Source organism: Talpa europaea, assembly GCF_964194135.1.
Source record: "Talpa europaea genome assembly, chromosome: 2".
Taxonomy (NCBI): Eukaryota; Metazoa; Chordata; class Mammalia; order Eulipotyphla; family Talpidae; genus Talpa; species Talpa europaea.
The window spans coordinates 67713736-67734804 of NC_140068.1; the positions used below are offsets into that span (position 1 = coordinate 67713736).

At 38.9% G+C, this 21069-nt stretch overlaps 1 protein-coding gene across 1 annotated transcript in view; it reads right to left on the reverse strand.

Moving 5' to 3' along the window:
• Positions 1-21069, reverse strand: part of CD109 (CD109 molecule) — a gene marked incomplete at both ends in the record, with an annotated part of 123047 nt that overhangs the window by 19732 nt on the left and 82246 nt on the right. The window contains 5 exons of the mRNA XM_084258676.1: positions 1145-1226; positions 12807-12983; positions 15538-15682; positions 16461-16679; positions 19479-19592. Of these exons, the coding sequence (XP_084114802.1) occupies positions 1145-1226; positions 12807-12983; positions 15538-15682; positions 16461-16679; positions 19479-19592 (737 nt within the window). The remainder of the gene's footprint in view (positions 1-1144; positions 1227-12806; positions 12984-15537; positions 15683-16460; positions 16680-19478; positions 19593-21069) is intronic.

Sequence of the window (21069 nt, forward strand, 5' to 3'; positions counted from 1 at the left end):
GGGGGCACGGGAAGAAGGAGAAAGGGAGTAGGAGGGGAGAATATGCGATACTCTACACAGCTCTCAATGTCTAAAATATTTACTGCCTGAGCCTTTACTAAAAAGCCTGCCGATCTCTGACACAGAACACTAAATATTGAAGTGAAAAAAATATTAAGCAATAAAACATTGAAAATTTTCTATTTATGGATCTACATCCTGACTCATGCCAAAAGAAAATATGAAGCAGATCTGGTTCATCCTATTAAAAAAAAAAAAAAAATTGTTGCAATAATCATGACTAATATTCAATAATGCCCAGTTCTCTATAACTCTGAGTATACAGAGTTAGGCAGGGCCATGTAACTAGCGCTGAAAATAATAAAGTAAGAAGAAATGTTACACCCAGGCTGAAGCATCTAATTGCCAGTGCTAGCTACAACCAGACTTCTCTTCTCAGGCTAGGCCAAGACTAGGGAGAGAGTGGCAGCTGAAGCAAAGACTGCAGAGCCCTCTGCTGACCCACAGTGGAAATGCAGCATGAGCAATACTAAAGAAGCCTTTGTTAACAAACTGTTGCCATGTGGTAGTTGTTACCAAGGCATGCTTGGTCTAACCCTTCAGATACAATTAGTCAATCTTTTTCTCAATGATATACAGTACAAGGAGTAGTACTCTTAGTACAAGGAGAGAAATTCATCATCTAAAACCAATCAATCACACAGATTAAATTGTGGAGGAAACTGAACGCTTGTTACCTAATTCCATCACTATTCTTCACAAAAAAATAACTTTATAAAAACGTCATTAACTGTACTAACACAAAATTTGTGTTGATCATGTCAGATTAAAGAAAGAACTATGTCACAATCACCCAATATTTCTAACAATTTTTCTTGCCAGCCACAAGATCATCATAGGTATTTTTATTGCTGCTTTCTCTCCAAACAAAAGCAGATTTATGTCTTTTCTTTGAAAAATAAAAACATTTGATTTGCTAGTGTTTTGTGATTACATTTAAAAAGGAGAACCTCTTTTAAAACCAGATTATGGAAAAAGCAGACTCTGAGTCTATTTATAGAATTATTTTCAGTTCCATGGCCATGATGACCTAGTGAGGGCCTATTCCATGACATGTGTTTGTTCTGATAGCAGAAACACTTACCAAGTGCTCCCAGAGGGGTCATTATTCCCAAAAGCACTGAAAGAGCCATCATCTCTCTGATAGAGCAGTTCTCTCTGGTAACCTGAGGACAGGAAAATAGAAAAGTAATCCATGTTACCTACTTGCACTGAATGAGTTTTAAATCATGACATCATGGGCCTCCCCGGTGGCACAGCGGTTGAGCGCTGGGTTGCGAAGCTGCCCGCAGCCTCTGCAGCCCGGGTTCAATCCCCGGGGCCGCCGGGCGAGGGTCCCACATGGTGCGCAGCCCTCTCCTGCCGCCCGCTGCTCCCCTCAGCAGTGTACTTCCCCTCAGCAGTGTACTTCGGTCCTTCTGCCTGCTCTGCTCCCTGCTCTGGCTCTGGTGAATTCTCTCGCCCTCCCACGCTTCTGACTGTACCCATTGCTTATATGAATAAATAAATAAATCTTTTAAAAAAATAAAAATAAATAAATAAATCATGACATCATACTAAGGAATAAGGGGTAGAGAAAAGGAAAGAAGACACCAAATCAAAAAATAATATTAAATACTTTTCTATATTAAATATCATGGGAGATTTAAAATACCAGGACTTTTCAAGAATTGTTAGGGGGAAAAGGATGTCCTAAAGCTAATTCCATACAGGCTTCGTGGACTCCACCCCCACCCCAGGCCAAAGCCAAAGACACTGGGAACTCCAAATCCCATCACCACCAAAGGAAAGGTGGCTGGGACCTGAGGGTGGGGTTAAGCAGCCAGGTTGGTATAAAGCCAGACACGTGGGCTTTGGAGGGGTCCCCCATTTTGACTCTCTGCCAGCTTGCAGCGTCCGGCCAGCTCGGAGAGTGCTTTTTGGGTTTCCAGGTCGGCGGATCGGGTAGGACGCATTAAAGACTTTATCTCCCTATTTTCTCCCTGAGTTGTACATTTTCCTTATTTCCTTTTCCCTTGTAAATAAACCTTTTATTAACCTTTTGTGTGTGCCTGTAGTGGAGTATTAATAAGTCCCTTGTAAGCGCGCGGGTGAGGACCCACAGCCAGGCAACCCGTTCAATATCGGGCCTGCCCTATAACAGCATGTGTAAAGTAAGAACAATGACATTCCCAAATTAAATAAAAGTAAATTCAGAAGAGTACTGTAACACAGGCAATTCTACCATTCAAAAGCAAGCAAATTAAAGGCAGAATTTTATTTAACTCTGTAGTCTCACCAGTGATTTCTTTTTTTTTTAAGATTTATTTATTTATGCATACAAGAGCTGGGTACAGGCTAGTGGTGCGGGGGGTGAGAGGATTCACCAGAGACAGAGTGGGGAACAGAACAGGCAGACTGACTGAAACACACTGCTGAGGGGAGCAGTGGGTGAGACAGGAGAAGTCTGCTTAGCCATTTGGGTTTCTCTCTGGCCGGCTGGGGAGCGAACTCATGCTGCAGAGGCTGCAGATTGCTTCATAGCTTAACCCCTAACCAGGGAGGCCCTCACAACAGTGATTTCATCACTCAGTATGTAAGATCGTTACATTTAAAAAAAAAATACTATTTAGAGTATCATAATCAAAGTTCAATACTAAAACAAAATTAAAAATACTTCCTATTCTTGGAACAGCAATTGGAGGTAGGGGAAAGCGTTGCTAAATAATCTAAGACAATGGCAAAAATGTTTTGGCCATTAGATAAACCAAAAGTCTAAATAGTCTGTCCACTACATTAATTTTGAGTTCTCATTCAAAAAAAACTTAGTGGTGGCAATAAAATCTCAGTTGAGAAGTAAATTGGGAGGGGGTTAGCCATCATGTATCTGATTTAAAAAGCAGATGGTTCATATTTGCAAATAAATGGTTGCAAACAATTAGCTGCAAATAAGAGGCAGATGTTTCATATTTGCAAAGCAATGCATGTAAGATCTCAAAACCAGTGACTATAAGAAATCACAGACCAAACACTAAAAGATTCACCAAATAACCTGTAAGAAACTATCTTGCTGGAAATGAATTAAAATAGCAGTAATTTATCACTAAAATGCAAGCATAAGTAGGCACCAAAAACATTTTCATCTCAAGATATTATCAGTCTTTCTCTGATAAGCAGAAATCCTCCCTAAAAATTCCAGATTTCCACTGCAGGCAGGTAAGATCTTGGGCCGAGCCTTGGACAGCCCCAGAGAGCCTGGAGACCACAGTCATTAGCAACATGTTGAGTTCAATCTCTACTAAACTCTGGCAATATTTTAGAAGCTTCAATAACTATATTCATATTCCACTAACAAAATATGAGCATAAATAGTTTTAAATTATAGTTAATCTGCTCTTGCCAAGTCTCAAACTTTTCTCCTTGAGCCTTTCCACAAGAAACCCCGTATGTGAGTATCTTATTTAAGCTACAGTACGACCAAATTTTCCAAAAATTGGTGATCTATATAAACAACATTTAAGTGATGAGAGAATTGTGCTTAATTTGAGGAATGGTTGCAATCTTTTCATTTGAAAGTGATATACTATAATAGAGCAATTAACAGTTGACCTTTATCCAACACTGACCGTGTCAGTAACTGTTCCAAGCCCTTTGCAGTTATTAACCCCAACTAATTCTCACAAACACCCTATGATGTAGTTGCTATGATTATCACCTTATTAGAGATGATGAAACTGGAGCTGGGAACATACCATGTGCAAGTGAAGTTGTTTTTGGAGATGTTGGACAAGGACATGCAGTTGGTAAGTATTGAAGCTACGCATCCAACAATACAAAAATGCATATGCAGAAGATTATTTATGGCAGCATTACTTGTAATCATAAAAATGTTGAAAAATTACCTAAATGCCCCCATATTGGAGAGATTGAATAAAATGTAGTGTGTATACATAGTAGAGTACTATACAGCTGTAAAAAGAATGAGGAATTTTTTTTTTTTTTTCTGAGCTGCTATGGAATAATTTCCTGGATATAGAGTATGTTAAAGATGTCTCTTGCTATGTTAATGAAGGTAAGTTCTGGGGAAAGGGATGCTGATTGCCAGAGAAACCAATGAAGAATAAAAGATGGAACTTTCAGTCCAACCCACAGACCTCCAGGGAAGGGAAATGGGCTGGAGGTTGAAGTCAATTGGCAATGGCCAGTGACTTAACCACTTTTGCCAATGTAATGAAACCTCCATAAAAGGCCAAGAGGAAAAGGCTTCAGAGAGCTTCCTACTTGGTGAACACAATAAGATTTGGGAAAGAATGGCATGCCAAGTGAGGACCTGGGAGCTCTGAACCTCTGATTTATAGTCATTCAGTCAGTTAGAAGCAGGGACCTGCCTGGAGCTTGCAGGCAGTATCTGAAGTGGTGGGTGGTCCTGGTGGACTGAGCCCTTGCTCTGTGGAACCTAATGCCATCTCTGAAGAGAGAAGTCCAGAATCTTGAACACCCTGTTAGTATCCAAGTATTACTTGTTGCTGTAGGGGGGCCTCAGCACTCACCTGCCTAGTGGAAACTGGATCCAGGAACCCCACAATGTAATATATTACCTTTTGTGTAAGAGAAAAAGGTAATAAAACATTTATGTATATGTTAATTTTTAGAGAAAGAGAAAAATGAAAAATAGGAAATAATTAAGCAAGTAGGTGGAATAGATATGAGGGGGAGAGTACCTCTTTGCATAAGTTTGACTTTTGGAAGCAGGCTAATGTTCTACATATTCAAAAATTTAAAAAGTAAGAATGAAAACAATTAAATGATAGGCATTATTAAGACTACCTTAAAGACAACTTTAAGATGTTTTAGTTTTCAAATAACCTAAAACACAACACAAGGTATAATCTCTTCCTTTTTTAGAGTAAGTTAGGGATCACAAGGAAGTAGAATCATTTTCTAATGTTCATAAAGAAAATTAATGAAAGCATCCAAGACAGTCTCCCTCACTCTACAATTCAGGACTATATTCACCAGATAGCAGAGTTTAACTGTGAACTCAATCTGATAGAGGGGAGAAGGAAAAGAAAAAAGGGAAAGGGAAAGGGAGAAAAGGAGAGGAAGGGGGGAGGCGATAGGAAGGGAAGGGAAGGTTCTAGCCCTCCATCACCACAGAAGGTACTTCTGTGAGAAGAAGGACCTGCCTGGAGGAGAAGACCTGTGCCTCCAAGCCCCCAAATCACATCAAGTGCAGTTCCAAAGTATGAGTTATTGTAAAACTGGTCAGAGAGATGAGATCATGGAGATGAGATCAGTACTTCTGGAAATTACTCCTCAAGTGGCTGACGTCCAACAGTCCCCATTATATAATGCAAAACTACTTCAATTAAAAAAGATACATGTATCTACATGTAGATATAGATGTAAATGTAGATATAAATATAGAGACATAGATATTAGCAACCAGCACTGTTCTTCCATCAGGGGCAGCCAGTTCAGAAGAGGGGGAAAACTCAGGTAATCTCCACTGTGGAAGGCATTTCTAGAGCTGGTATACATAAAACTGAGAATCCAAGCTCCCAATTCCTCTCCCATGGCAAAACAAAAGGTCAGAATCAGAAACTAGAGAGAAGAGTTTGCATGACTCTCCTGATGAAGCCTCCTCTGAGGTTTCCTTCCTCACCTTAAACCAGCCATGGTTTAAGAGAACCCTAAGATGCTTGTCCTCCAAATCACCCACTCTATATACTGAAAAAGACATTGGTGACTCAGCTTTGAGGTTCATTATTAATACAACAATTCAGTGTTCCAGGGTAGCCACCTATAAGTTGGAGACTTTTCATCGTGACAAGTGAGAAAAGTGGAAACAAGTTTTTTTCCAAAGTCCATGAGGAAATAAGAGTATTACATCTAAGTTCATAGTTTTGTGAATAGCTCTTGAATGAGAAAGCAATCATAATCAGAACTAACAGACACTTGTGAAAATTAAAATAGAAAAGTAGTCAAGAGGCTGTTAGGGGGCCTCCCCGGTGGCGCAGCGGTTGAGCGCTGGGTTGCGAAGCTGCCCGCAGCCTCTGCAGCGCCGGTTCAATCCCCAGCTGCTCCCGACCACCGGAGGAGGGTCCCACATGGTGCGCAGACCTCTCCTGCCGCCCGCTGCTCCCCTCAGCAGTGTGCTTTGGTCCTTCTGCTTGCTCTGCTCCCCTCTCTGGCTCTGGTGAATTCTCTCACCCTCCCGCACTTCTGACTGTACCCAGTGCATGTATAAACAAACAAACAAACAAATAAATAAATAAATAAATAAAAACATGCCTCTATTTAAAAAAAAAAAGTTTAAGAGGCTGTTAGGATGATGACTCATGAACTGATATTTATAAAGGCCACATAAGATACACAGTGGGTCATAAATTTTCTTTGGACTAGCCATAAATGTAAAACATTTGTAGGTTATCATAATGAAGAGGAAAGTACTGTCCATAGAAACACATAGAAAAGTGATGTTCTAAACATAATTTGACTTGGTTACTTCAAGTGTCAACACTGCATATGAAGAAAAGAAGTAAAATCAATCATTGAGACTGTCAATTGCTTTCTCTAGTAAAAAGCTTGTAAAACAGCCCCATGGGCTCTGATCTCCTGTGAGGACTTGGTACGCTGCTGGGGACCTTTGACACAGGGGGTTTGAGGACTTCCAACCCCCACCCCCGCCCCCGCAAAAGCTGATAAAACTATTTTCCGTACTAAAAGAAAAGTAATCATTTCAACTTCCTTACTTTCCTTGACATGAAAGGGAAGGTGAGACCTTTACCAGGATTTGTCTGTTTTTGCATCTTTACTATTACCTCTAACATCCTGTGATGACCAAATGCAACATCAGGATTCTGAAACCTATTTTTTCCTGCTTTTTTATTTCAATAGGAAACTATAATGTGCTTTCAACTAGACTTGCTGAGTCTCTTTTGAAAACCTGAGTTGCCTGCACAATGACTTAAATAGTTGAAGAAAACAAGTGGTTTAAATGTTCAATTAACAAATTCAGGACTTCCAATTCTTATCAAAAACAGTTTTCATTTTATGATCTATTTTTCTTTTTGACAGCAAAATTCAATGATGTAGCTGTTGTTTTGACCAAAAAAAACAATGGGTTAGGTTACAGGGCTCCTGGGCCAAGCATGATTTAAGTAAAACAATGCGCTGTTCATAAATGACATTTAAATAGTACAATCATGACTCATGCCAAAGTCACTTTAATTTCGTGAAAAATAAAAACAACTTCGGTATATTTAAAGGACTTTGGCAAATGTGATGACAAATGAAAAAAAGAGTCTCTGAAATGAGCCACTGATTTCATAATGAAACTCATCATAACAAGAAGCATTTGACCACTACTTTAAAATACAATTTAGTTCAGTGGGTGAAATGATGTGTTTTGGGAGCTCCATTGTGCTAATTCTCATCAGTTCAAAAGGTTAACCACTGGTCACATTTCTTAGTTCAAAAGAAAATGCCAGAACTAGGTAGAACCTGTCATGTTTATAAACCATCACCATAACGTAGAAAAACTTGAGAGATGTTCTAGGCCCAAGCCCTGCATTAGGATACTGAACGTAAAGCCCAAAGAAGTTATTAACAATCATTCATTTATGCATTTATCCATTCTGCATTTATTGAGGTACCTTTATAGGAAGACAATGGAGAAGAGGTTAAACACAGCCCCCACTGTGAGGGAGCTTATCTTCTAGTGAAGAGCACAGATAATAGACTAAAAAAAGATAATTTTAAACAGTGTTAAAGTGTGATGAAGAAAATAAAATGGAATGATATAAGTAAGTCAACAAATAGCGAGGGAAGACCAATCTGAGGAAAATATCACTTAAATGATGAAAAGGAGTAAGTCACAAAATGATAATGGGGAAGAGTCTCCCAGAAGGAATAGCAGCTTAAGGTCCCTGAAGCATAGCACAGCTGGAAGTGCTCTAGATAAAGCCCAGTGAGAGTGGTCATTTCACTCTGGGCCTTGTAGGATGAGTCTAGGGATCCACTGGAGAATTTTAAGCAAAGAACTAATATGATTTTGATGCTTTCAAAAGAGCCCTTTAACAATATGTGGAGACTATACTGAAGGGAAGTGAGTGCAGAAACAGAGAGACAGCTTAGGCAGGCTTTGGAGTGGCCCTGAGGAATAATAGCAGGGTTTGAACGGAACAATTAGCATGGCATGGACAGAGTGGAAGAATTTCACATTTGTTTTACCTCCAAAAGGTAGGGTGGACAGGATTTACTTGCTGATTTTAGAACCTAACTCCCAATACATGGAGCTGACTATTCTGTAGCTGCCAGTTATTGGGCATATACTATGTGTTCCATAAAATGCTAAAATATCTCATTTAATCTCCAAAACAGCCCTTTTGAAGTGGAACCAAAAGAACCTTTATCTTACAGGAGGGAAAACAAGGTTGGGGAAACCAGTCTGAAGCAGGAAGCAGAATTTAGAGTTTGGGCCTGACACAACCATAGCCTGTGTTTTAACCACTGGGCTATGCCTCCTCCAGAGGTGGGACTTCATTTACAACAGTAGTGCCCATTCCATTGTGCATATTCTTGGAAACAATTGGGCATTTAAAAAACAGTGCCTTTTCTGCCCTCTAGCGTTTTATGCCTTCAAGTATCATTAAGTGTGAGGAAGGTTCCCAAATAATCAAAGAAAGGGAGCCACCTACAGTGCTGCTTTGAAACCTGCAATTTGGTACAGACTTGGCCAGATCTGGCTGGAGGAGTTAGCTTTCTTTTGGAAAAAAAAAAATACAGATACTGAAAATTTGGACCATTCATTGTTTAGGACCTCTGCTGACCCAGAGCAAAGTACTTAGGACACAACTCACATTATTTTTAAGGGATGACTTATCATTCATTAAATGGCTCAAACTCCTAAAATTTATTCTTGTAGGAGTATCATTTAATAGAATTAAAATTTAGTCTCTGCACTTTGCTTAGCTGAACAGTAACGGAAGACACAAACAGATAAGAGAGGGAAACTGATAGAGTTGCCATGGGAACCTGGTCATGGGTCCACAAGACCTACAGGGAGCCATCAAGAATTCCCAGGAATGTGGAAATAGGGCTAACAGAACCATCAGGACGCCTGCTGTGCAGAGGGCTAACCGGAAACCTGACATCCCAGTAGATAGCAAGCAACCTTCAGAGACTGACTCCCCCCGTCATGAAAAAGCCCAAGAAAATATGTTATAAAGGGACCCCCAAACCCCTCTTCCTGCACACACAATATCTCCCAACTCATCTCCTGCTCTCTTGCATGGTATTTCAATATCCACCTTTCTGTTCTCTACTCTGGTGAATTCTTTCACTTCCATGCCTCCAGTCTACACCCTGATTTTCCTGCTGCAATTCCATCTTTTTGTAACAGGGTGGTCCCCAGGGAACAGGGAGGTTCCAGGTTCACTGCCCCACCCTAAGAAGGGATGAGATGAGTAAGAAGGAGAAGAAGCTAAAGAGAAAGAAGGAAGAAGGGCAGAGAGAAAGTATGAGACCTGGAGGAAGCACATGGAGCAGAGAGAAATGTGAAAGAAGCTATGCTTGATTCTCAGCCTTTGACTTGTACCAGGGACTTGGGGGAATGGAAGGAGATACTTGAAACAAACATGGGTGAGAGACCTGTGAGAGATTGACAATGGCAGTCTTTATCATTATTTTGATTTTGCTCTTTTCTTTCCAGACTTGTCCAGGCCCTTCTGCCCCTTTCCAATAGGTCCCCACCAGAAGTTGCCTTAGACTAGTGGCAAGTTCTCAGGCCTCTCCTCAGCAGTCCTGCTTTGGGCCAACCCTGCTTGACTGGGCGTTTACCCCTGAGGGGATGGGTAACTTTGGGTGTTTCATGTGAAAACTTCTTTACCTATTCTTTCCCTTCTCTTCTCTTTATTGCACAATAATTGTATTAAAGTTCCTTTCCATTAAAGATCTTTCACACTAGAGTATGTTTTGTTTTGATGTGGCAGATGGCAGAACCTATTTAGAGCAGGCAGGTTTAGGAGTTCCAGGGTGCCCCTCACTCTGCCTGGTAACATTTTTAAAGCACTAATATCTGATTAGCCAGCATTATAGTTCATAAAGCATATAAAATATGAAATTATGTGGCAATTCCTAAAATATTTCACTTTATTTTATTAAAATATCTCAAAGTATGGCTATTAAACTATAAGCCGTCTAATTCCTATATACTTTCTATTTGAAGTAAGTCAAACTAAATTTTGAATACACATCAGAAATTTGCTTTCAAAAAGTACAGAATCAGATTATGACAACCTCAAATATCTTTTACTTCTAATTTTAAATATAACCACTATGGTGATATGCAAATATCTCATTTGTTTTTAAGGTAGTATATACTTTACTACAGCCACCACTTGATGCCACTTTTTAATTAATTTAATTAAATTAGAACTTGAAAAAAACAGCTCATATATTTAAAAAGACTGATCCACAAATGTGTGTACAAAGGAAGGTCATTTTAATTGGGAAAATGTACAGAAAGTACTAACTGCTACATCTCTGAGAATTTCTTAGAGTACTAAACCTCCTAGGCTTGAGGCCTGTTTTAAGTGTGTGAAGGGATTGGCTCTAATCTGAGGGAAAATATAACACTATCTCCTTCCCCACATCAAAACTCAGGTCACACCCAGCCCTGATTCCAATCTCTGGTTTCCTTAGCTCTCCTCTCATGCAGTCGAGTTCCCAACTTACAGCCCTCTCACTCCTACTCCATCTTTGTCTGTGCTGCTGACACCAGGAAGACCTCTGGCTACTGACTCCAGTCCATTGACTGGATCCAACACCTTACATCTCACTCTGTTCTAATCTGAAACCCTAGCTCCTAACCTTTGGTGTCACCTTCCCTACAAGATCCCATGTTTCTCCCCTACTACTTTATCAAAAGCTCCATTGAGACTTCTTGTACATTGGCCATCCTCAAGTATATTGGTTCAATACCTGGTCCTCTTCCATGTTAACCTATTGGTACTAACAACCTAAGTAGACTTATTCCATATTGTTCTCAGAAGGAACATGGACTCTGAAGCCAGACTTTCTGGCAAATAACCATAAATAAGTTAATCAACCTCCCTGTGCCTCAGTTTCCTCACCTGTAAAATGAAATTAATAATAGTATGCCTACCTTCTATGGGTTTTGTGAGAATTAAAGAAAAATATTTGGAAAACATTTAAACAGTTCTGCTATTACTGAACTTAATTTAAGATAAAAAAACCTCTTGGGCCTCCCTGGTGGCGCAGGTGGTTGAGCGCCGTACTGTGAAGCTTTCCACAGCCTCTGCAGCGCGGGTTCTATCCCCACCAGCCGGCGAGAATCCGAGAATCCCACATGGCGCGACAGACCTCTCCTGTCTCACCCACTGCTCCCCTCAGCAGTGTATTTCGTCAGTCTGCCTGTTCTGTTCCCCTCTGTCTCAGGTGAATCCTCTCACCCTCCCGTGCATCTGGTCTGTACCCCGGTTCTTATATAAATAAATAAATATTTAAAAAAAAAAAAAGATAAAACAAGCCTCTTCATAGTAACGGAACCTGGAAGAAAAGTTCACATCAAAACAATGACTTCACTGAGATTTCTAATTCTTAACTGGAGAAGTTAAAAAAACAGATCCCAACTTGTTCTATTTTATATTTAACCCATTCATTATAAAAGAACATTAAAAAAAAATAGGAATTGAAAGTGCTGATTAGATTTTTAGGTTATAGTAAATATTTTCCTATCGTGATATAAACCTTTTTAATCCTCATGAGTTCTACAAATCGTGTAGACAGATAAACTCAGCCATACAGAGATATGGCTAGAGATCCCCTAATATAGAAGTGCAAGACTGAGACTAACTTTGGGTGGCTTTTAGAGTATTTGAGGATGTCAAATCTACATTATTATTATTTAAAAAATCTCACAACTTTTCATTTTCTTGTAGGTGTGGACACTAAGAGTTTGAGACCAAATAGTAAGCTCAAATCCCAGCCCTGCCACTTACTTACAAGTGTTAGTAGGCAGACTAGTTACCAATTTAGTTACTTTTCTGTGCCTCAGTTTCATCATGTGTAAGAATAGAATAATAAGAATTGTTAGCAGTAAATGACATATTAGATGTAAAGTGCTTAGAACACAGAAAGCAATCAACTGACTATTGTTATAATAAAGCCTCCAGTGTCTGTGAACATATCAGCTTCTCAAGAGGTCAGTGTAGGGTCATTTTCTGAGGGCCAGCAGGGCCTCCTCATAAACATTTCTCTCCTAACCCCCATTTGCTTGACTTTTCAATGTGCTGAGAAGGTCCCCAATGTGCAGCACTAGGCATACAGTCTTCTCTACTCTCCACGAGGAAAAAGGCCTATCTTCAACTTTCTCAGCACTAAATTGACCCCATGCCAAGAGAACTCCATAAATGAGCAATGAATAATTGAACACTCCAACCTTTAGATTTTTAAGGTGTTTGAAATTTCTAGTACCTCATTAAAATACAAACCCCTCCAGAAACTCTTTAAGCTGATACTAACAAACATCTTAGCAGCAATTAGTCTACAAACAGCAGAAGGAAAAATGGTAACGGTTCTGTGCTTACACTTTCACACATTTCAACACCATGCAGTCCCACCATCACCTAACAAAAACAAAATCTGTCCATTATGAAACATGGTCCAGAGTAAACTCTCCGAAAAAAAAAAAAAAAGCAAAACTTACCTTAAAAATAAAAATAGGTTTCTAAAATACTTACCTTGCCTCATAAAGGAAAGAGCTTTTTCTTTTAAATTCTCTGTCAACTGTTTCTTTTTAGTCAGGTAATCCAAAATATAGATGTTTGGAGCAAAATTTATCATGTTCTGTTCACCACAGCCATAAGGCATCCGAATCAGCGAGGCTAAGCCATTGATGGAAGAACCAAGCACATCTCCTGAAAGCACAAGATGTTCAAAACATTCAGAAAACACTCAATTCTGGCACCTGCTAAGACAGAGGCTTCCACTGAGTACAGAAGGAATCCAATATGAAAGTAATATGATTATTCCAAGTACAAAGCAGAAACTTTCTACCAAGCCTCTAAGAAGACTGTCAACTAAGGGATAAAACAGTGGTACTGAACTTAAGATTATCTGCTAAGTATGGAGACTTTTAGTTCAGATAAGGATACTGTATACAATAAGCAAAAAATAAATTTAAAAAATAGCTCTTAAGGAACTGACTGAAAAATGATAATTCTCACACAGAGTAAAGAATGGTTTGTTATTAGTATCCTTCATATAAATAAAACTTCATTCTTATTTCTTACTAATACACTATAAATATTTGAGATATGATTTTTTTAAAGGGCAGTAATTATAGTGCTTTTCAATGTGTTCTACTCAGCAAAGTAGAACTGACAAGTACAAGCATTTCAATGAATCTCAGGATCTAAAAGGATAGGAATATTCTTCAAAGTTAGTCATATAAATTAAATAAAACACATGTGTAAGAGACCCATCTACTAACATTCTAATGCCATGATTTAGTGGAATAAGAAATTCAGGAATATAGAGGCTAACTTCAAATTCTAACCCCACTGTGGTTGAGCTGTATAGAGGAGAATAACCTCCTATGGAGTTTATTTTAGAAGTTTATACCATTCCAAGACCATATACCTAGTGAAAATCTAATCCTAAAAAAATATCCCAAAAGAAATGGAGGGACTCTTTCCTATGAACAGGCCACTGCCACGCCAACATACATGTTCAACTTTGGATGTGAACACGAAGGTTATATCACTATCACTGCAGGTTATGTTTTTAGTATTCAAAGTGAACATAAACTTAGACCCTCAAAATTCAAAGAAGCAAGGCAATATTCATACATTCTGAGCTACCAGATAAATTAAAAAATATATATAGTAGAAAAATGAAACATGAACTATAATCCTGAAACTATGTAAATTTATAAACCAATGTTACTTCAGCTAAAAAAGTTTAGAAATAGACTTGCCTCTTTGTATGTTTATAAAAGCTAACATGAGATACTGAAACTATTGAAAGTTGTTCTTTGTGCCAGTTATTTTGAGAATGGAGTTTTAAAAAAATACATAGAGACATCAAAATTAATAATAAAAGCTATAAACTCCAAAAATAAATAAAACTTGGGATAAACTTCTCTATATCAAGCTTAAAAATTAAATCTAGAGTACTTCAATGACCACAGACAGATTCCTCCCAATGTCAGAAGTTACAACATAAATTTACAATTCTCAGCTTCTTCCCTATGTGCAGGTGTGGACATGCATGTGCTGCCTCTCCCAGGGTGCATGCTGCATCTCCCCACACCTCAACACTGTGACAGAAGCTTAGGAATAATTTATTCCCCTATAGAGAGCTTAATTCTTATTAAAAATTATACCTAAGATCAAAAAAAGTCCTCTGTAAAGGGACTGGTTGTTTGAAGTTATAATAAGAAGCATTAGAACTGCAAATGAGACTTAAAAGAACCTCTGAAAAGGCACCTTTGGTCCTGACACCTTGTAGAGCTAACAAACTATTTGGATATCATTAACTTCAACATTTCGTCAGTTGTTAAGTACAACCATATAAAAGACCATTTGTGTGAAAGCTGTTTCATTGTTCATTCTAAAGTGCTTTTAGCTAGTGGAAGGTGACAGGAGAGGGTGACTGAAATCAGGGGGGAGCTGCCTCCCATAAAGTTCACCAACTGCACACGGAGCAGCCCTACGCAGAGAATCTCAGCCTCTGGCTATCAAAATTACTCAGGGAAACTTTTCAAAATATATACAACACTAGCGACAGCCCAACAGATTCTAACTGAGATTCTAAATGAAGATTCTGATATTGACCAGTAGACAGAAGCCAGAAACTCTGCTCTTAGAAATTACCTCTCCCTGCATCCTATCGAGGCCATGCTACTCAGAGTGGTCTGCAAATCAGGAGCATCAGCATTACCTAGGAGCTTGTTAGAAATACAGAGCCCCATGGGCCTCCCTGGTGGCTCAGCGGTTGAGCGCTGGGCTGTGAAGCTGCTCGCAGCCTCTGCAGCGCCAGTTCGATCCTCGGCTGCCGGCGAAGGTCCCACATGGCACGCAGACCTCTCCTGCCGCTCCCACTGCTTCCCTCAGCAATGTACTTCGGTCCTTCTGCCTGTTCTGCTCTGGCTCTGATGAATTCTCTCACCCTCCCGCGCTTCTAACTGTACCCAGTGCTTGTACAAATAAATAAATCTTAAAAAAAAAGAAAGAAATACAGAGCCCCAGGTCTCACATCAGACCTACTAAACCAGAATTTGTGTTTATACAGAGAACTGGTCTAGGAACGTATCTTGCCATCTTTCTCTTGAAATCAGCAGTCGGTACCAACTAAACACTTTCTACAATCTTCTCTCAATAGGACTAAATAAGAAAATACACCTATAAATAGATGAGGAATACATATTCAACAAAAACCAGTAGTGGTAATGATGTACTCTATTCTTACCAATTGCAGTGAAATGAATTCTTTCACTACCACTCACTGTATTAGGAGGAAATGAAAAACTCAAAGCTTTCATGGTAGTTTGTTGGTTGTTATCAGTCAAGTCTAATAAAATGGATTGTGAATATGACTTTTCTATTCCTTCAGCCTGTTAAAAAAAAAACAAACAAACAAAACAAGGAACACAATTAACATGGTCTCTACTCATTTATCTACAGAGAACTGTAAGTAGACAGTAATATAAATATCTGACCTATCGTGTCTTCAGTTTGTATATGGTTAGTTAAGTACCTACCATTTCCTGATTGTTGTTTCAAGTCTGTTAATATTTACTTTCTAGTTAAAACAGATTAAAAAAACTTCTTGGAATGTCAAGGCCCATGACAAAGGAGAATATAAAAAGGTTATGTGAGAAACCTTCTGAAGTAGTATCATTTATTATCAAAAGAGAAAGGGATTAAGTACAAAACCACACTTGACAGATCAGGGATTTGAGCCCGGATCTGTCTCACCCCAGAACACAAGTACTTATCCACTCTCCTGGGTTGTCTTTTTGTTCAGAATGTCTTCCTAAAAAAAAAAAAAATCTACAAAATCTCTTCTACTAGTGCTGAGGGATTACAAAATTCCCAGTCTACGTATCAACTGGATATGATAGGATCCCAATGCAACATAGTTTGTAAATGTAACCGACCGGAGCAGGCTTGCTTTAGAGTCAGACTATAGATTTGAAGAGGAAATTGGCACTTCCAAAACATGTATGTGATATATTTTCATATACAGATGAGAAAACTATCAGGCATACCAGGAGGGTGGAAGAAATGATCAACAAAGTCTTGCCAGAAATTTAACCCAGAGAAAAACCACCTCTGTTTCCTTTCAATTATGTATTTCCATTTCATTTATTTAAGACTTCAAATACTTACCTTCACTAAAATCCTCCGGGTGATAGCATCAGAAGCAGCAGGTGAAATAGCTGTGATTGTGATTGGAATTTCCCCCAGCTGTCTTGGCTTAACTGGGAAAAGAACAGTTGCCCCATCTGCACTGGGAACCAGAATGGTCTGCTGGTGTCCTGTAGCATTTATTTCATTAGAAGTCATTAGGATATCAAATTGTTCACTTTTCTCAATGATTACCTTAACCTGGAAGAAAACATGATCATAGTTGTGTATAATAAATGCTCCTCAGGAACGTGTTATTTTAGCAACATTTTAAGTCCTGTGAGGCCCAAGACTAGAAAAAGATGAGGCAGAAAGATTCAGTCAAGGAAAAGATGAAAGGGATTTTAGGAAAAGCTTCATTTCTTTCTTATGTTTTCAGCAGCTACCCCAAGACAAGTGGGGTAAGGACACTCTTCACTTCCATTTCTAGTATTAAATTGCCACTAACATAAAATTTAAAAAGCTCCCACAGTGTTAAACTCTCTCAACATGCCAAGTCTATGAGTGGTAAGGATGGACCCAGAAAGGTTATTTTGCATCACGGTATTTCCACCAGCCTGTTTTAAGTGTGTCATCTTGGAAACTGGCCCTATTAGGAAAAAATGAGACAAACAGGATGTTACTATGTTCACTGAGAGCCCCTGCTAAACACTTTCCAAGGAAACTATGGCTGAGACATTAGTTCTAAAGAATAGGCTGGTTATAAACCTTTGTAAAGTAAGGTAAAGTTGCTAATCTCATAAAGAATAGCATTTCTCGGGCCTCCCCTGGTGGCGCAGCGGTTGAGCGCTGGGCTGCAAAGCTCCCCACAGCCTCGGCAGTGCCGGTTCAATCCCAGGCTGCTGGCGAGGGGCCCACATGGTGCGCAGACCTCTCCTGCCGCCCGCTGCTCCCCTCAGCAGTGTACTTCGTCAGTCTGCCTGTTCTGTTCCCCGCTCTGGCTCTGGTGAATTCTCTCACCCTCCTGCGCTTCTAACTGCACCAGTGCTTGTATAAATAAATAAATAAATCTTAAAAAAAAAAAAAAGAATAGCATTTTTCTGGGCATTGTACTGATATTTTATGAATTCTTTTCCCATTTTACAGATGAGGAAACTACAGCTAGTTTTTTTTTGTCAGGTAAGTGATGAAGGTGGACACTGAATAAGGATTTTCTGCTCTTTATACCATAAATTTTAACTAGATTAAAAAGTAAAATTAAAAAATAAGAATTAAAATGTTCTCTGTAGTTACAGTGTTTAGAGAGATTATAGAATTCTCATGTAATGAAATGAATTACATGTTCCTAGTTACTCAATGTGGTGGGGAGGGGCGGGGAGGGCAGGGTAGAGTGGAAGAGTGGAGAGAAGAGGGGAGGAATCAATCATTTGGTTAAAACTACTATGAGCACAATACAAACAGTGACACTAATTCCTGTTTTCCAGGTAATTTACTGGCCAAAAAGACACCAGGCATATGATTAAAAAAACAAAGCCTTTATACTCCTCTGCACAGGAATGAAACAATCACTATAATGAAAAGACATCCCACCAAAAGGGAGAAAATACTTATATATCATATATCCATTAAGGAGCTAATAACCATAATCTATAAAGAATTCATACAACTCAATAACAAAAAAATAACCCAATTAAAAAAAGGGCAGAAGAGCTAAACAGAAAACACATGTCTCCAAAGAAGATGTACATATCGCCCACAGGCACATGAAAAAATATTCAACAATCACTTATCATCAGGAAAATGCAAATCAAAGCCACAATTTTCACTCATGCTGGTAAGACTGGCCCATGTCAAAAAAAAAAACAAAAACAACAAATATTGGCAAGGGTGTGGAGAAAAGAGAGCCCTCATACACTATTGGTGGAAATGTAGACTGGTCCAGTTCCTAGGAAAACAGAATGGAGGTTTCCAAAATAATAAAAGTAGATCTACCATATGATCCAGAAATTCCACCCCTTGTTATTTATCAAAAAAATACAAAAACACTAAGTCAAAAGGATATGTGCATTCCTATGTTTATTGCACCACTATTTACAATAGCTAAGCTATGGAAACAACCTTAGTGCCCAATGAAAGATGTGTGGATTAAGAAGACGTGGTATATATACATTATGGAATACTATTCAGCAATTAAAAAAGATAAATTCTTGCCATTTGCAACAACATGGATGGAACTAGAGAGGATTATGCTAAGCAAAATAAGCCAGAGGAAGAAAGACAAATACCAGATGATTTCATATGTGGAATGAATATATATGGAATATAAAACAATGTGGAATACAGAGAACAAAAAAAACGAACTGATGAAACTGAATCATAACAAAGTCTAGAAACATGACTGCAGAATGGAGACTACTAGAAAGGGATGGTGGGAAATGAACAAGTTGGGGAGGGGGCTCAATAGTCTAGGATAAAGAACTAAGGGTGCTCTGGTGTTGGATGTGGTGTGATGACATATATCTGAGGAGGTGTGAACCTAGTCCCTTGAATCATATAAGTGCTGTAAACCCATGTTACCTCAATGATTAAAAAAAGCTTAGAAAATAAAATACACTGTATAAATATGGGGAGCACAAATGTAATAGAATGGTGGGATGCCTCAAAAAAGGCATCTTAATTTCAAGTCAGGTCAGTAAGAAATAAATTCCTGCCAACTGTAGCAGGCACAGAATGTCAGTGAGAAATGGCAACACATCCTAGAGGTAGGGAAGACTAGGAGAAAATACAAGGAGGCAAAAGAGAGAAAGACATGCATCAGGACCATAAGGAAGTCACAAGGCTAAAGTGGAGGGCCTGTGTAGGAAATTAAGGAAAGAATGTTTTAGGCATGTTAAAAATAGCCTTAGACATTAATAAGCAGAAGAAATCACAAGGTCTATTTTCAATCTTCCAGAAATATGTGAAATGCTTAGATGTCCAAGTGCCCAAATAGTACATGACTCAATCCCGTCACATTTTCTCCACTTTTTTCAGAAGTATAAATGATTAACAAAATCTTACCTCCATGGCATCTTTCAAATAATTGAATATGGTTACTTCCAAAGCAAATTCTTCACCTCTGATGACAGAGTAGGGAAGGTTCAAATCAATGAAAAATGGTTGGAAGGCTTGTAACTGGAAAGAACAAAATTAATATATTATTTAAGTCAAATGCTTCACATTTTTATGTAACTGAAAGCAAACCTCATAAGACCTGTGAAGCTTAAAACTTCATTAGAAATGCTTATTAACAGAAAGTAAATACCATCTTATCCCAAATGAATGATGGTAAATTGACTTGATTTATGTTACTTAACATAATAATCACCACACTTTAATAAATACCACTAAGAGTCAAGCACTTTACACCAGCAACTTAATCATTACAACCCTATGAGGCAGATATTGTACTGGTATTTTACAGAAGAGAAATTTGATGTTCAGAGATCTCTGTAACTATGTAAAAGACCACATTATTGGGAGGTGGAAGTGCCAGAACTGGGGCAGCATGGCTGATACCAAAGCAAATTGTTCTTCTAAGCAATAGCTGACTCCAAACTATCCTGACCCCACTAACTACTTTAAAAGCCACTGGCCAAATCAAATAGCCCCAGTCAGGTGGAGAGTCTTAATGATATTCTGCCCACTACCTTCTACACATGTAAATGTGCACTTCCTCATTTATAACCAAACTTTGATAGTGTTGTCAGTTCTGCAGAGAGGCTGAAACTCTCCCCTGCCTCTGAAGACAAATCTTGATCAGCTTAGGCCAATGACTCCCAAGAGCAGCTGTAATTCCCTCTAGAGGTTTATTTGGACATTTGAGGAGGGGCCTTAAGATTGTCAAACAGAGCCTCCCTGGTAGTGCAAGGGGTTAAGCACCTCACTATGAAGCAATCCACAGCCTCTGCAGCACGAGTTCGATCCCCGGCCGGCCAGAGAGCAATCCACATGGCGCAGCAGACCTCTCATGTCTCACCTGCTACTTCCCTTAGCAGTGTATTTCAGTCAGTCTGCCTGTTCTGTTCCCCACTCTGTCTTTGGTGAATCCTCTCACCTCCCGCATCTCTGGCCTGTACCCCCAGCTCTTGTATACATAAATAAATAAATCTTTAAAAAAAAAAAAGATTATCAAACAATTGCAGGATGATGTGGGCACGTACTGGGTGGAGGTCTGCAGGTTCAGGACAGTCCTAGACAGAGAACTGTCCCATATCCCTCATGATTCTTAAATGTTACTCTACATATACATGTAGGTAAAGTGGCGTGAATTTCCAGGCTAATTCCAATTCATATAAAAACCCAAAGCATTTTTTCAATGGACACCAAATTTTTCACTAAGACAATTATTTTGTAAATCAAGAGGAGATTGCACTTCAGTTTGCTTGTAACCTTACCAAAAGTTGTTTGAGTCTCAGAAATTTACATCATCACAGGCAACATCACTCCTTTTCAGTTGCAGAAACAATACATGTATAGAAACTGCATCTGCAGCTGTTACTTATAGGGTGATTTTATGCATGGCACAAACATTTAAACATGTTACTATACCTTCTAGTGTTGCTATGCCTATTCACTTACATACAGAAATACATATCATTTTATTACACAT